This window comes from Myiozetetes cayanensis, unplaced genomic scaffold, assembly GCF_022539395.1.
Source record: "Myiozetetes cayanensis isolate MyiCay16 unplaced genomic scaffold, myiCay2020 scf2-11, whole genome shotgun sequence".
Lineage (NCBI taxonomy): Eukaryota > Metazoa > Chordata > Aves > Passeriformes > Tyrannidae > Myiozetetes > Myiozetetes cayanensis.
In genome coordinates, this window is record NW_026087411.1 from 111049092 (window position 1) to 111065312 (window position 16221).

The following is a 16221-nucleotide window of genomic DNA, read 5'->3' on the forward strand; positions in this document are numbered from 1 at the left end:
TTTTTTTTTTTTTTTGTAACTCTAGAAATGAAAGTTAAGCATTTGTTTCAGCACTTTGCTGATGGGGTCAGAAAGATACAGCCCATTGTCTTTAAACTGCTGAAAACATTGTACTTCAGTGGCAGACATTTTATTGTACAATCAAAAACTGGTGATTGTCCATGTTTCGTTCACTGGGCTGCAAATAATCATTTCAGAACAGCCAGATGATACAAACTGAGGGGAATTACTGTTGAAAATCACACTTTAACTCACAGTTCAGAAACTGAATAATTAGGCTGTCCACAGCACATATATGTGTGTCTATATATATATATACACACACATATATATATATATACACACATATATATATATTTGATGGTCACATATATATATATGATGGTATTGCTATATATGATGGTATTGATGATATGATGATGATATATGATCCCAGGAGGGATGATGGAAAGGAGGAAAGGAAGGAAGGAAGGAATTTTTCTCACAGTTCTCAAAAATATGTATTTTTTTCAATTTTCAGACAACCTAACTAACATTTTAAATTAAAGACTTTTTCTAGGCCAACATTATTACATTCTTATTTTCCCTTTTATTCGTCTTATATTTTAGGCACAACACGAAACCAAATATTTGTTTAGGGCATTTTTCTTTGAGTTCCAGGGAAAGAATTCTGTCAATTTAAGGTGATCTTAGGATGAGGTCTCTCATTTAAGAGAATACTAGTCTTTTACAACCTGACCCCTCCACATTTTCTAGTGTGCTCAGGCCCAGAGAGGTCAAAGAGGTAACTGGCTTAGACAGGGATTACTGGCTTGAGTCAAGGATGCAGAATGGAGCTCACAGGGAGCTCCAGCAGCACATTCATCATCAGTCCTCTAGTAACTATTGTCAGGTTGTGAATGATGCCTCCTCTAACAGAGATTTCATTCATTCCAGAATCAGATCCTGCAGAGAAGATCTTATTTCTGGAAAGAATTAAAAAAAAAAAAAAAAAAAAAGAAAAAAGAAAAAAAAAAAAAAGCTCCTTCTGCCAAATGAATTTTAATGCCCAATTTTTTAAAGTAATAGAAATCTCAAAATCTCTTGCTTTTATGTATGAGCTATTATCATCAATTGGGAAATTAAAATATGTTTTTAAAGTATAAATACCTATTCCCTCGGTGGAATCTTCTGTCTCTGAAGTAGCTGGCTTCAGTTTTGGGGATACAGCTTATGCATTTTAATGGCAAATGCCTGAATACTCAACCAATAAAAAATATATAGTGGTTTCTTCGCACCTTCCCAGGATTCTTGGGTCAATACAAGTCCCATTTTCAAATATGTTAACAAATATATGTGTTCAGTGAAAATTATATATTACTTAACCCAAATACAGATTTATTTGAGCTATTCAGAGTAATTCCAGGCTCTTGAGAAAAGAATCTCTTTAAAATATTAATAGTATTACACCTAATTTTAAAGTGTTAAGGCTACAAATTCAGTGTAAGGCATAAAAAAATCCATGAAAATATGTATCCATGCAGATATATATATGGGGGAAAAAATGGAAGCAGCCATCAATACATGACTTATAAGCTGAGGACAAAGGTATCAGCCTTACCTTTGAATTTACTCTTTTAAGTTTGTGATGCAACCTTTATGTTATTTAAATACATAGTAGGGAGCAGTGTTTAATTAGGTAAGGAAACTTGCTCAACATTACTGCCACTGCATAAGTGTGTGAGCACAGTGGAGAACACTCAATAATCCAAAGGACCTGACACTGTATTATTTATTGGAATGTCTGCATTAATTATGGATGATTCTAATATAAGGTACATCTTTAATACATCACAGTCTACAGATGTTTTCATTCTCCACTACCAGAGAGGAGTTTAATGATAAGATTTTGCCTTATACATCGAAAGGCATCCAGAAAATAATGTGGGTAAATTCTTCTTAGCCAGTTCATGATCAGGATTATTTCCAAAAGTCCTAGTTTAGCTGGTTAGATGTGGAAAGTTTGGTTTAAACTTGCCCTGTGGACTAAAAGCGGCAAGAGGAAAAACCATAAATCTTTTAATGAGATGCACTAGGTGACTTCAGAATCTCCAGTTTCATCACCAGTGCTTTCTCCTGAACAACAAAATCTAAGGTTGTGATGACAGTTCCCACTGAATTTTAATGGCTTGAATGCAAAATCCCATCACATATGTTGCCTTGGTTGAGTATGGATATTATATTACATCAAAGAGCAGGAATATCCCATAGAGCTTCCTCCTATACTAGTTTCTATGGAAGTAGGCTTCAAAACTTTTCTTTGGTAGCAAGTTTAAAAAAAAAAGACAGTGAAAGTGTCTTATAAATTTTCTAGAAATCAGATGATTTTTAAGGAAAATATGGAATTCAGAGATTCAAGAGATGAGTGAAAATGTTGGAGAATCATTCTCCTAACTCTACATTTTCCCACTCTTTCACTCCTGTCCTGAGGAATGTCCCTGTTGAAACCCACAAGATTTTACATAAATTATTAGGTCTAGAAGGCCTAGGTTTTAAAAAGTCCATATCACAAAAATCATAGAATGGTTTGTGTTGGAAGAGACCTTACAACATCATCTCATTCCTCTGGAACTCAAAGTTCCAGAGCTGGTTATGTCTGTGTCTCCTTTTAACAGTTTCCCAGTGTGGTATTAATAGTGGAATTAACTTGCAGCAACAATATTGCTGGAGAAATTGTAGGTGCAACAGTTAGAAAGTATGGTCAGAGCAAGAAAATATGTCATCACAAAAAAGCATTGTTATCATACAGAAAGATTCTTAAAGGGACAATTTCTGTCTTCTTTCTTGATATAAACTTGAGGGCATAAAATATTGGTGAGACATTTGTGACTGCTTCCTTTCCCAAAGTTTAAAAGCCTCCATGGCTTAGAAGCAAAGAGGAATTGGCTGATGAGCTATTGATGTGAAGGAAGCTAAGGCTTTCATACAGAGGAGAAATTAGCTTCTAGTTAGGTTTGTAATTATAACCAATTATCCCTTTTCAAAACAGCAAAACACGCTGAATATGAGAAATTTACCAAATCATCAGATAGACAGGAAAAAGAAGGAGATTATTAAAAGATTCTCCAAAATTATCATGATTCTGTTTCTCACAGCAGTAAATACCTTCAGATAGCATCAGAATCAGAAAAGGATTTAAGGGTAAAAAAAAAAGATGACTCTTAGAGGTTAGATGGATCAGGTAAAGAGAAAAGAGGTCTGAGAGGATCACCTAATGAAGGGGAGTAAATCCAAGAGATGTGAGAGGAGCCAAGTTGAGCAATGAAAGAACTGCACAAGAGAGCAAGATAAATAGGACATTCTTCAAGTACAGAAGAGGTCACTGGAAAATAAAAATGGCCTCAAAGATGTGGCAAAAGCAATTGACTGAAGAAGTAGTGTTTGCTTTCCAGAGAAAGCTGGAAGGAGGGAGGCAGGCTTTTCATTGTCTCAGTATTTGCAGAGCTGGAGCGAGGACAGCTGCCACAGACAGTCAGCATGTTACCCCCCCTAAGGGATGAGGTGGAGATGCTGAAAGAAATTAGGAACATGGCAGGAAAAGGCACTGGCAAAACAGCAGTGTTGTGTGAAGATAGAAAGGGGGAAATCCCAAAAGGGGGAATAGAGGAGGCAGCCTGTTTTTCTTGTTGCAGGTGCCTAAAGGAGAGAGAAAAGGCGGGCAGACAGCTTGATAACAAAACAGTGGTGATGAAATAAATGCCTTAAAGCAGGAGTGTGTGCAAGACCAGGATACACCAGAGGCTGTTGTAAAGGAGGACCAGGTGGAGAGGCCTCTGTGGAGCAGGTACAGCCCTAGGAGCCATGTAAGAAGGGGCCCTAGGCAGCTTCCCCAGGAGGATCTCCACGACTCAACAAGCCTAAGCCAAGAGAAGCTGCTTTCTTGGGGTCTGGCTGGAGAGCAAAGACAGATGGGATGGGGGACTCAACAGCTCAGGGAGTTGTGGGGAAGCAGCCAGAGAGGGAGAAATGAGATGGCTGCAAGACCAGATGAGTGGAAAGGATAAACATGAGGAGCAGCTCCATGAATGAAGTAAACTTGTGGTTGTGGGAGAGGGTACTTGAAGAAGAAAGAGAGAAGTCACGTCCACAGGACTCTTATCACAAGAAAAAATAGGCCAGGGAAAGGAACTGTGGAGTTCATAGCCCTGTTTGGCCAGCAGCAGGCAGCAGGCAGCAGGGGAGAGAGAGTCTAAGGAAAATGAGGACAGGGGGAAGTGAACCAGTAAAATGAGTGGAAAGGCCTGTTGGACAGGCAGTGGACAGGCAGTCAACAGGACATCCTTGCCAAGTATCTGGAAAGTCTTGTTGCAGTGCAGTGGCCACAAATTCTGCCCTCCTGATCCTTGCATGGAATGGTATGAGTGGCATTCACTCCAAGTGAGCATCGGTCTGTTTTTTCAGCAAGGTAATACTGACCAGTATCAACATCTCTGAAGCCACCTCACCTTTCTCTTTAAGTGACACCAGGCAGCTGGCTTGAAATACAACTGCCCTCAAGTCTTCATGAAAGCCTCAGCAAAGCAGGAAGCCTCGCTGCCATCAAAGAAATGACTGGAGACACCAGTTATCCTCTTTAATTTTTGACTAATATATTCACAGCACTTTAATTGCTTGCAAATGCATTTTCCTCTGTCCCATTATGCTGCCTCTCGGCTGTTGTGGTGAGGCAGAATACAAATTTGCAAGGAGGAGGAAACGTGGTGGTGGGCTTCAAAGCTGAGCTCAGAAGGTGGGAAAAAAAATCTTTGGCAGGACATCTCTTGTCTTGTAACTTGAAGAAAACCACTTCAAAACTCCCCGCTTTCATTGCCCACAGCTACACTCTGTGAACTTCAGTGTCAAACCATCCTCCTTGGCAGAGAAAAAGCAATACAATGTAATTTGTACTCTCAAAATAACGATTGTTAAAGGGAAATGAGGAAAAAAGTACCTTGCTCACACAGAGGTGTGCTTGAAAATGCAGGTGAGTAATCTGTGGGTGTATGTGAAGGGAAGAGGGTTATCAACTCCCTCCCTCTCCCACGTGCAGAAGTCTGGATCTCTCCCGGGGTCTTCCCTGCATGTGAAGTTCAGGGATGGTGATGATCAGCACAGAGGGGGGCCCATGTTTAGGTTCAGCCCTTCTGCCAGAGAAGAGGGAGGAGTTCAACAGAGCAGGAAAAAGAGGTAAGACAAAGGATCACAGAATATTCTGAGTTGAAAGGGACCCACAAGGGTCATGGAGTCCAACTCTGAAGTTATCAGCCCACACAAGGACACAAACCCACAAGCCTGGTGTTATTAGCACCGTGCTCCAACCAGCTGAGCTAATCTCGGTGTCAGTAACAATAGATCTGCAAACAATGGCCAGGACCTACTGACTCACAAAAGCGACCCCCAGGGCTGCCTTTGTTTTAGGTCAGATGAGCATTCCCAAAGTTCACAGTCCGCAAATTTTAGGAACCGCAGAGGACAAAGGGGAGGGAAAAGTGTGTTAAGCAAAAAGCCCCTACTGTCTGCACAAGGGGGACTTCTCTTTCCGTCCTCCACAGAAAAGAGCATCATGAAGAGTGGCACTGCTGACTCCAGCTGCCCGTGATGGCTTCAACTACTTTCTGATCTCATTCGGACACAAGAAACCCCAAGAAAAGTCATCAGAAGTTTAGGTCCAGCAAAGACCAAGTTTTGATGGCTTTCAGTGGACAAGAAGGCTCTTAATTAAAGAGCAAATTAAACTATTATTGGGCAACCAGCAAAATGCAGGAGCTGAGGCAGGATGGAGAAATGAGAGGGGAAAATGTGATTTCAGGTTCTTAAATGCTGGGAAACGCTTGTGAGTCAAACAGGAGGTGAGAGAGCTCAGTCAGTCTCGGGAGCTGCTTTCATACAGCAGCCAGACGTCAAGCCCAGACTGTCCCTGCAGCAGCACCAGACGCTCTGCACACTTCAGTGAACCATCAGGGGAAGTGAGATGATCCCAGAGAAGAACTTTTTATTTCTTGCCTTTTTTTGTCCCCAAAAAATCCTCACCCCTCCCAGTAGCCCTGTCCGATTGTTTCTCCAGACTCCTTAAAAAACACGAAAACAAACCCCAAAACAAACCCCCTTTCCGTAGTTCAGGAGCAGAAGCAAAACTTCAGGCAAGGGATAAACAACGTGCTCAGCCACAAAGAAACTCAAGGCAAAGTCTGTCTGCTCTGCTCGTAGTGCTGGTTGGAAAACCAGAAAGCTCCCAATTAACTTTCCTGAAAGATTTTTCTTTGGGAGCAATTAATAAGTGCTTTGCAGTTTGACTCGCGTTATTAATTGGATTGGGGGGAGTTAAAAGCGCAAACGGTCTATATGATTTTTTTTTTTTAGGGTCTGTAAACGAAGCTAACAGATGGAACTGACCAGTAACGTGCATCTGGCAAGCCGGGTTTCTTATAAACTTTCCTCCAAACAAAACCATTTTGGTGGCTTTGTTGTTGTTTGAAGCGAAGTTTGGGCTCCGAGCTGGCTGGTGGCGTGGCGGTGGGTTCGTCTGGGCTGCGTGTGCGTGGGAAGGGAGGATGGAGGGGGAAGGGGTCGGACGGGGGTCGATCTCTTACAGAACTGATCTCTGGCAGCGGGGTGATCTCCTGGAAGCGAGCTGGGAAGGCACCAGCCCTTGCACTGTGCGTGTCCTCCCGCGCAGCGCTCGGTGCTGGGTGACAACAGCACCACGGCACCCACGGGATCCGAAAGAAGGGACTCTGTCCCCAGATCCCTCTCCCACGCACGTAGTTTCCTGAAAATAAAATAAATAAACAGTTTCGTAGAGGGACAAGTGTCCTGCGGGGTGATTTGGTGGGAGGCGCTGCCGCCCTGGAGCGCCCTCGGTCACGGCGAGGGTTCCGTGCGCTTCGCGCTCCCTCTGCCCTGGTCGATATCGTCGTGTCCCCTCGCCGTGTGTGCCCCGTCCACGCACTGAGCTGGTCTTGCCTTGGCCAGGTCGAGGAAAAAATTTCCTTCCTCCTCTCCCAAGAAATAAATAACAATACCTACACAGAACTGAAGTTCTAAAGTGCAAATAACTGAAAATCAGCTGAGCTGGGGAGTGCACTGAGCGTTTGGGAGGGGGTTTGTCCTTCTTCTCGAAGGGAAGGGGTACCTCTCCCTCTTTCAGGAAAGCGTGCTCACGGTGTCTTAACTTTTTTGGTAGGTCTAAGCCTCCCTGCTCAAGGTTGGTGAGGGGTGTTGGAAAGAGCAGAGTTTGTTCATTTCTAGGAATGCGGTGGGGTGGGGAGGAGTTGGCTGTTTGTTTGGGTGGGGTTTTTTTAATTCTTTCAACTATCAAAATCTTGAGAAGATCAAACAAAATCTGAATTTAGAAGAATTCCTAGATTTTCTTTCAAATATACATTGGGGAGAAATATTTTTTATTCCACTAACAGCCATAGAACTGCAGGAAATCCAAATGAAGTGAAAGAAGCAGGTCCTTCCTTCCTTCCTGCCCTCCTTCCTTCCCTGCTTCCTTCCTTCCATCCTTCCCTCCTTCCTTCCTTCCCTCATTTCTTCCTTCCCTCCTTCCTCCCTTCTTTCCTACCCTCCTTTCTTCCCCTCCTCTTCTTCTCCTTCCCTCCTTTCCTCTTCCTTCCTCTTCTCCTTCCTTCTCCTTTCCTTCCTCCTCCTTCCTCTCCTTCCTTCCTTCCTTCTTTCCCTCCTTCCTTCCTTCCTCCCCTTCCTTCCTTCCTTCCTTCCCTCCTTCCTCCCTTTCCCAGTGGGCCTGGCGGGGCGGGGGGTCGGGAGGGAGCCCATCTCCTCAGCAACGCCCTGGAGAGGTGTGAGGTGTGCCCCCACCTCCTCCCCCCGCCTCCCACCCGCCGGGATACCCGCACTTTCCCATCTCAGACAATGCATTTCCATTCCAGTCGTGTGCCTTTGTCCATTTGTAGGAAGAAAAGAGTGCTGAGTGACAGCTCCTGTTAGCCTGCATGAACAGATACCAATAAACCCTCCCAAAACCTGGACCTTAAAAAAAAAAAAAAAAAAAAAAAAAAAAAAAAAAAAAAGGCAAGAGCGAGGCAGGGAGCCACATGCCTCTTTGCCTCCGGCTTATTATTAAGACACCTTCGCAGCTTAAACGCTTAAACGCGACCCAAATTAAATGGCAATTAAAAGCGAGTTACACCCTCTCCTATCTCCAGGCGTGTCACGGGTGGAAGCTGGCCATCAGCAGAGCCTCCCCGCCGGGAAATGCCATTTGGGCTGGCATCTTCTCGAGGGGTGTGTGATTCCCCCCCCTCCGCCCCGAGCTCGCCCGGCAGCGGGCGGGCCCCCCCGGGCGCTCCCCGGGCGGAGCCCGCGGTGGCTGCGGGGCTGGAGAGCCGCTACCTGGGGGCAGAGGGACAGGGGGGCGCCGGGCAGGAGAACAGGACTTATTTCCCCCAGTGGCAGCTCCTCGGACCGGTGTCACTAAATAAATAAATCACGTACCCCCTTCAGCTTTGCAACCCGGGGCTACGCAGCCTCCGTGCGTTCCCCTCTCCAAAATATATCGGCACTTGGAAATGTCGAGCCAGTGGTCTTTAGCTCTTGCGTCCCCTTCCCTATTTTTCTTCCCCCTTTTACAGATGTAATTCCCTGGATCTATATGTATTTTATGTATAATTCCATATCATATGTCACTGCAGTGATACTTTGTAGTCTCACCCTAGTTTTATGTTTGAAAATGCTATTTAAAGAAGCCTGTAAGATAACATATTAGGCAGCTTTAAAAGCAGGTTGGAGTGTGGGGTGGACTTAAATTCGATGTAAATGAAAGGGTAAAAAAAAAAAAAAAACAAACCACAAAACCCTCAAACCAAAACAAACCACATAGTTTTCATTTAGGAAAAAAAATTACAGCTAAACAGACACACATACAAATGTGCAATCTTAGATTCTGGTCAGTATTTAAAAGCAGTATAATCAACAGGAAGGAGCACTTACCTATTGAAAAGGATGGTTTAATAATATATATTTATATATATATTAGCTTTATGTCTTCCCAATAAAATGTACACAAAATACCCCCTTCGATCACATTAGTTCCCATATTAGCCTGGGTAAGAAAAAGCATTCTAAAGAGTGGAGGAAAAAAATGTATAAAAATGTTGAAAGAACCTACAGTTCCTTATTAGGCGAAGATACAATATTTATTCCTTGTCTCCTGGGATGAAGCTCCTCTATCTATTGTCCTCCCAGTTCTCAGTGCTGATGCTTAATTTTCAAAACTTCTATATTACCAAGGGACCTACGACATCAGCCAAAGAAATACCCAGCAAGTACAAAATCTGATCCAGGGAGCAGCTTTTGTGCAGAGGGAAAATTTTGTTCCTACAGGTTTTTAAGGAGGTGCATGGAAAAGCGAGAGATCTGATCTATGCAGATACATTGCAAATTCTCTCTGTCTGTAGAGATTTTTTCTAAAAAAAATTGGGGAAATACATGAACTTTGGATTTTTCAAATTTTTCCTTTTTTTTTTTTTTTTTTTTTTTTTTTTTAAATTTGGAGAGGAGAGTTTTATCCAGAGTTGGGGTTTTTTCCTCTTTCTTTCCTTTTTTTTTTTTTTTTTTTTTTTTCGGAGAACCAAAAAATGTCAACTACCTTTCCAGGTCTCGTCCACGATGCAGAGGTATTTTGTGTGTGTGAGTGTGTGCGTGTGCGTGTGTGGATGTGTGTGTGCGTGTGTGTGCATATGTGTGTGTGTATGTGCCTGTGTGGTTGTTTCCATTTTTTTTTAAATCCATATTGGACCGTTACATTTAATTATAATCCGGCTTCAGAGATAACTTAAAGAAGTATAGAGAGAAAATTCGTTATGACATCTGTCGCCAGCAAGGGCAACTCATTACCACGTTAAAACCGTTGCCAGAACGAAAATCAGAATAATACCCCTAATAATATAATGAAGTGGAGAGAAATCACCACCAGCTCGCCAGGAATGGGGAGTTCTCGCTAGAAAGCAGGACTCTCCTTTCTTTCGAAACGCAGGGAAAGGAGGGGGGAATTTTGGATCTGATTCGTTATTTTAAAAAAAAAGAAAAATAGGGGTTCAAAAAAAAAAAAAAAAAGAAGGGAAGGAAGAAAGGAAGGAAGGCAAACAGGCGGCAAAGCTTTCTCAATGTGTAACGCTGTAACATAGGGACGGGACTTGTGTGTATTCTCGGTAGTTTCCTCTGTTTGATGACTTTTTTTTGTGTCAGCCCCAGATATTACAGCTGTGATCAGGAGGAGGATGGATAGACGGATGGACAGATAGACGGATAGATAGTTTTTATTTCAGTGCGTGGATTCCTTTCACTTTACTGTATTAAGGGCAGGCTGGGCTCTTTATGATTTTTTGAACAGACCTTTATGGCACCAGCCCAAGGTAGGAAAGGGTCTTTTGTTGCTGGGGTTGCCGCTCGCAGGCTTAGACGCTTCTGCAGGGGGGGAAGCTATGCAGGACAGCGTGCTTGGAAGAACCGTACCCGGGGCTTTCAATGACAAACCTCCAGTTTTGGGGTCTTCTTTTCACTTCTTCCTTTCAGATACGTCATGACGGATCAAATAGTTACCGTTTGATGCAGCTTGGATGCCTGGAGTCTGTGGCCAACTCGACCGTCGCCTATTCCTCCTCATCTCCTCTCACTTACTCTACCACGGGCACCGAGTTCGCCTCCCCGTACTTCTCCACTAACCACCAGTACACCCCACTGCACCACCAGTCCTTCCACTACGAGTTCCAACACAGCCACCCGGCAGTCAACCCCGACGCTTACTCCTTGAACTCTCTCCATCACTCCCAGCAATATTACCAGCAGATCCACCATGGAGAACCCACTGATTTTATCAACCTGCACAATGCGCGGGCGCTCAAGTCCTCTTGCTTGGACGAGCAGAGGAGAGAGCTGGGGTGCTTAGATGCTTACCGCCGCCACGACCTGTCTCTTATGAGCCATGGATCCCAATATGGGATGCATCCAGATCAAAGACTCCTGCCAGGACCAAGCCTCGGGCTTGCAGCCTCGGGAGCAGACGATTTGCAGGTAAATAGCATGCGATCTCCTTTCGAGGTACCTTCTTCTCCCCTCCCCCTGCCCTGGACCCCCCAACCCCCACCCCCACCCCCCACCCCCATTTTCCTCTGCTCGGAATAGCTCATACAAAGGAGGGACGATTCATCCCAAATCCGATCCAGAGCCAGTCCCCTCCAGATTAGTAGCGACAAGCAAAAAATGTGGAGGGAAAATAACCCAAAACAAAGCAAGTTGTCTTTCTTGGCCAAACGAACAAACAAATTAAACAAAAACAACCTCGCTCCTGCCTTCCCCGCGTGGGTTGTGTCTCTGTGATGGCTGAGACCGTGGGGCTTATCCAGAGATCTAGGGGTGCGTGTGTGCCTGTACCAGCCCTTACCAAAGTCACACAGAACCCAAACAAAACCAAACCAAAACCATCCTCCTGCTTTTCCTAAACTTTTCCTTTCTTTCGGAGAACGGAACAATTTGCAGCGACAGAGCGGGAAAATTATTTAAGAAAGGGATGGAGTAGGAAAAGAGATAAAAAGCCGGGCAGGAAATAAATCTGCTTTCCGACACACATACAAAGGCAAACCTTCGGAGGTATGAGGGAGGAAAGAAATAAATGGGAGCAATTGTTCATCAGAAAGAGTCAGGATGATAAAAGTCCCTCACAATACCCGATCTAGGTGTTAATGAGATAAGAGATAAAGCAGACAAAGCTAAATTCACCTATCTATCTAATCATTCGTCTGCTCCACCCTAACCGGCATCTGGATCCATTCTAAAAATTCTATTTCTATGTATCAAAACCTCAGCTTTATCCGCCCAGAAAATCCTTTCCCCCGCGCTAAAAATTCATCTCCGCTAAATTGAGCCGGTTGTTTAAATGAAATTGATTTCCAAAATTGCAAACAACGCCCTCCTGTATCCAACACCCATTTCGAAATGTCCCCTAAATCAAAAGCAAACCTCCCTTCTCCCGACGAGCTGAGGAACTAAGGGCTTCCCCATCAGCAGGGCGAGACAAACGGGACCGTGTTTACTGTGCTTACTTTTCCCCTATTTCTCGCTCCCAGGCACACAAAGCTGGTTGGTCTTTCCAAAAACATGTAGCGGTCAAAGGCTTGGGGAAAAAAACCCCAAAAAAAAACTAAAACCAAACCTAAAACCAAAGCAAAACAATTCTACCCGAAGTTCGTAAAACTAAGAAGGTTTATTTTCTTCTTTTAAAATCAAATCACGAAAAAAAATTACCAAACCTCTCCATTTATCAGGGAAAAGATTATTTTTTAAAGGAAGAAAATAAACCCAACAACAAAGAATGTTATCTTTTATATCTCTGAGGAGCAAACCCATTTAAACCTAGTTTTCACCGTTAAAATTCGCTATATAATTTTATCCTCTCTGGTCATTTTTTTGTTTACATTTTTCACAAGGATCTCCTTATGTTACCCCCCTCAAAAAAAAAAAAATCTGCCATTCACTGCTCAACCCAACTAAAACCTATTTACTCCTTTTTATAACCACGTCTGCTGCTGATTTTTTTGTATCTGTACAAATTTTTTTTCTTTGGCAGGCACAAAGCCTTGTATTTTTCAAAAGAGGGGATTAGGAACGTTTGCAAGACAGCAGACAATGCCTAAGTCCCGGGCAAAAAAGCACCATAGTTTATCCAATTTTCGACTTAGTGCCATTCAACTGGTCATTTATGCAATGTCATCCGACCAAACAACATGTTTCCCTTTAAAAAAAAAAAAAAGGGGGGGGGAAGGTTGGTTAAGCTGCTGGAAGCGCATTCTCTTTTTGTTTATTTAAAGAAGAAGAAAATCAACAGCTTTTCTTTAGAAAATATTAACTTTTCGATCATGCTTTATTATAAACTAAAAGACTTAGGGTTTTTGTACCCAATCTTTTCTTTATTTTGCCTCCTCCCTCCTCTTCCGAACACAAGAGGGAGTGTGCAGAGGTATCAAAAAGCCTGAGCGCTGAGAAGTTGAAAACATTGATACTTGTGGTTACGTTTAAGATGATTCAGAGCAAACTTGCACTCTCGCGAATATCACTTCGGGCTTAGTGAAGGGAAAGCATTTTGGTGGCGAGCAGAAACAGGATTGCACACAAACACTTTTAAACTAAAATTGTGGTCTAACCAGGCTTCCCCTTTCCCCTTAGCCTTTCTTTTTAAAACGTTCATCAGCATATGCCTCATTTCAAATGCAACAAATGTAAATATACTTTTCCCTGCACAGAATTTTAAGTGAATGTCCAATAGTTTCGAGGGCGGTTTAAGTCAGCCTAACAGATGCAAACAGTCTTGGAGCTGGAGTGGCATCTTTCAGTGCCCTAAAAAGATTTTCCATGGGCAACAAAGAAAACTGTCACACCTTTTCCCATCACCGCTTTAATTTATGCTCAGTGGCCAAGTTTTTTTCATATTGATTTCATAATCACTTTAAGGCAGAACACTTAAAATAAAAAAGAGCCTTGAAAAGGAAGGTCTTACAGGGCCAGCGCCAATATGGTGAAAGTGGGGGAGAGAGCCAGGACTGTAAAGATTGTTTTGTAAAGTGGGGTTTTTATTATGCACCGACTCTCTCCGCATTTACTTAACTCTTCACGGGCTGTTGAATAGGTTAACACCCTTAAAGGCCTCTTTCATGTCCAATACCTCGTTTGTTTGTAGAGGAAAATGCGTCTTTAACACATTTCCACTGGGCAAAGATTTAGGTTTGGTTTGTTGTGTTTTTTTAACCCCAACATAAGGAAAAACCCAAAGAAAACCCAACCCTTTCAAGTCTTTTATCATTCCAATAAAAATATTTATTAAGGAGGGCGAAGATCCCCAAATAATCAGCCTTGTAAGAGGAGAATAAAGAAGTGAGATCTCTTCGGATGTGCAGCAGAAGCCCTAGGCAGGTTTTTTGATGGTTCCTCACCCCACGCTCACACATGGGTGCCTGTGTGTGTGCGCGCACAGATGCATATTCATCCCCACCTATGTGCGGACACATGCATTGTTACAACACCCTTACGACTCTGTGTAGCCGGCAGAGCCCAATAGGTCATCTGTTGTTTGTGCTCTTTGTCTACCTCTGTGCACACTTTGTAAATCGGTATATAAGTGTCGCTAAACACACATATGAATTTAGTTGCGTGTCTCTATATAAATATACAGCTAAACATACCAAAAACCCCTATATATAAGTGTATTTTTACCTTTGTGCATGTAGAGCGGGAACACACTTCTCTCAGGAGTACTTGTTTGTCTCTCTCTATCCTGCCACGTAACTGCCGGTCTAAGTTCCCAGTTCAGCATAAATTCGTATTTACAGGGCAATGAAAGGAAACTTATTTTGCATTTGGAGGGGCAGGGGCTGACGGCAGGATGGCAGGGGGATTTCACCAGAGCACTTGAGCTCTCTGAGAGTAACTGGTTTTCCAGTTCACCTTAACTATTGTTCCTGAGCGATTCGTGTAACAAAGCAAAAACTGCGTGATCTCTCTGTGGGTTTCTGTGTCTGATTTCTTTCTTTCCTTTCTTTCCCTGTTTTCCCCTCATTACTTAAGAGCTCAGTGGAGGCCCAGTGTGGACTTGTACTCAACGGGCAAGGAGGTGTGATAAGAAGAGGTAAGAGGTTACAAATCCTTGCGTCTATCAGTTTTTACAAGCATACATCCGTCTCCATTTCTCCCTGTCTTTTCCTCCCCCACTGTTTAGCGTAGTTTGGATTTACTGCCAAAGCAGTGATAATTTGTCAGAAGTACGTCCAAACTCGCTTAGAGCACTTCACATTTCACAGTCCATTTGCACTTTGCAAACGATCTGTTCTTCCGTGGCTCTGGGATACTCCCGCTGAATTCAGAGTTTTCCTGACTCTCGTATCATTCCCCGTTTAACCGAGATGATCCCTGATAGTTTGAGAAACGTGTTCCCTGGCGCCGGGCTGTTAAATCGGCAGTTTGATCTCGCGTGGGGAAAGGAAGGAGGTTTTTTTGGAAATGTGGTTTCAGTAGCGCTACAGACCGGCGTGGAAATCGCCTTTGAGTGTCACTTCATTTGATAACCATCTGTCAATGTAAATATCGAACGTCAAAGTTAGAGGAGAGGTTTGGAACTCGTGTTAAACACGCGGCTCTGCAGCGTTTGCGAAATCTGAGTGTCCTAGGCAGTTTGATATTACCGTCGTTTACCCTGAAGAGAAACAACATTAGTCTAAGGCCCTAACGTAGGAACATATTTACCTTACAAATTTAAACGCTTCCTCTTATTCCCGATACAAATCGAATAATGCAGTCGGAGAAAGGATACTTGGCGACTTGGCGTCTGTCAATGCGCATTTCCTGTGCTGCTATCCCCTTATTCCTTACATCCACCCTGAAAAAACCCGATATTTATGAGATATTTTGGGCGATTGTGGCTTTCAGGGAGTGGCTTTCAGCCATCACTTGCCTAGACAAACTTTAGTGCCACTGAAACAAAAGTATTTATTGCCGAAACACCAGTCCCGGTGGGCGGGGATGGGGAGCGGGCTCACACCGCGGGGAGGGGAGGATTTGGGGTGCTCCGTCCCCACACCGACTCCGACCAGGCTTTGTGCGGGTGTTGTGCCGGGCGGGCGGAGGCAGCAGCGGGCCGGGGAGGCGGCGGGGCCAGGACCGGGGAGGTGACAGCGCTGTCGCGGTGGTGCTGAAGGGACAGCTCCGAGCGGCCGCCCCGCTCCGCCCCGCACGGCCCCGCCTCGCCCCGGCCCCCGCTCGGGGACAGGGATGCGGGGACCTGGGGGGGACACTCCAAATGTGCAGTCCCCTCCCTTGGCGGGACGCTGTGGAGAGGGGCTGCCAATCTCCTGCCCCACGCGTGCTGCCGGTGCCTCTGCGCCCGCCCCGAGTCCTTGTCTCTAGGATTTCGGCGGGTCCTAATTATCCCCAGGAAGGAGGATAATTATCCCTAGGAAGGGAGATAATTCTTTCGGGTTTGATCCGAGAGCTGACCTCCGAGAAGCGGGGATCGTTAGCTGAAAGAGAGACAGACACAGTCCCCATCAGCTGGGCTCTGTGCCTGTCGTGTTTGACGGCGGTTCTCATTTCCCAGTTGAAGGGCGGCTCAAAGCTCAGCTCAGCTCAACTCCAGTTTATTCAGCTCTCCAGCTCCTGTTAAGGAGATTCCAATTACCTGTGCAGATGATGGTAGTG

At 44.1% G+C, this 16221-nt stretch overlaps 1 protein-coding gene across 2 annotated transcripts in view; it reads left to right on the plus strand.

Annotated features, from left to right (window-relative positions):
• Positions 1-9987: 9987 nt before the first annotated feature.
• Positions 9988-16221, plus strand: part of TFAP2D (transcription factor AP-2 delta) — a 48578-nt gene continuing 42344 nt past the window's right edge. Inside the window, exons 1-3 of one of the 2 annotated variants that reach the window (XM_050315609.1) lie at positions 9988-10394; positions 10555-11052; positions 14596-14656. In XM_050315609.1, the coding sequence (XP_050171566.1) occupies positions 10588-11052; positions 14596-14656 (526 nt within the window). In that variant the 5' untranslated portion in view covers positions 9988-10394; positions 10555-10587. Of the gene's footprint in view, positions 10395-10506; positions 11053-14595; positions 14657-16221 lie in introns of those variants that run through there. The other variant, XM_050315608.1, reaches the window with a different exon arrangement.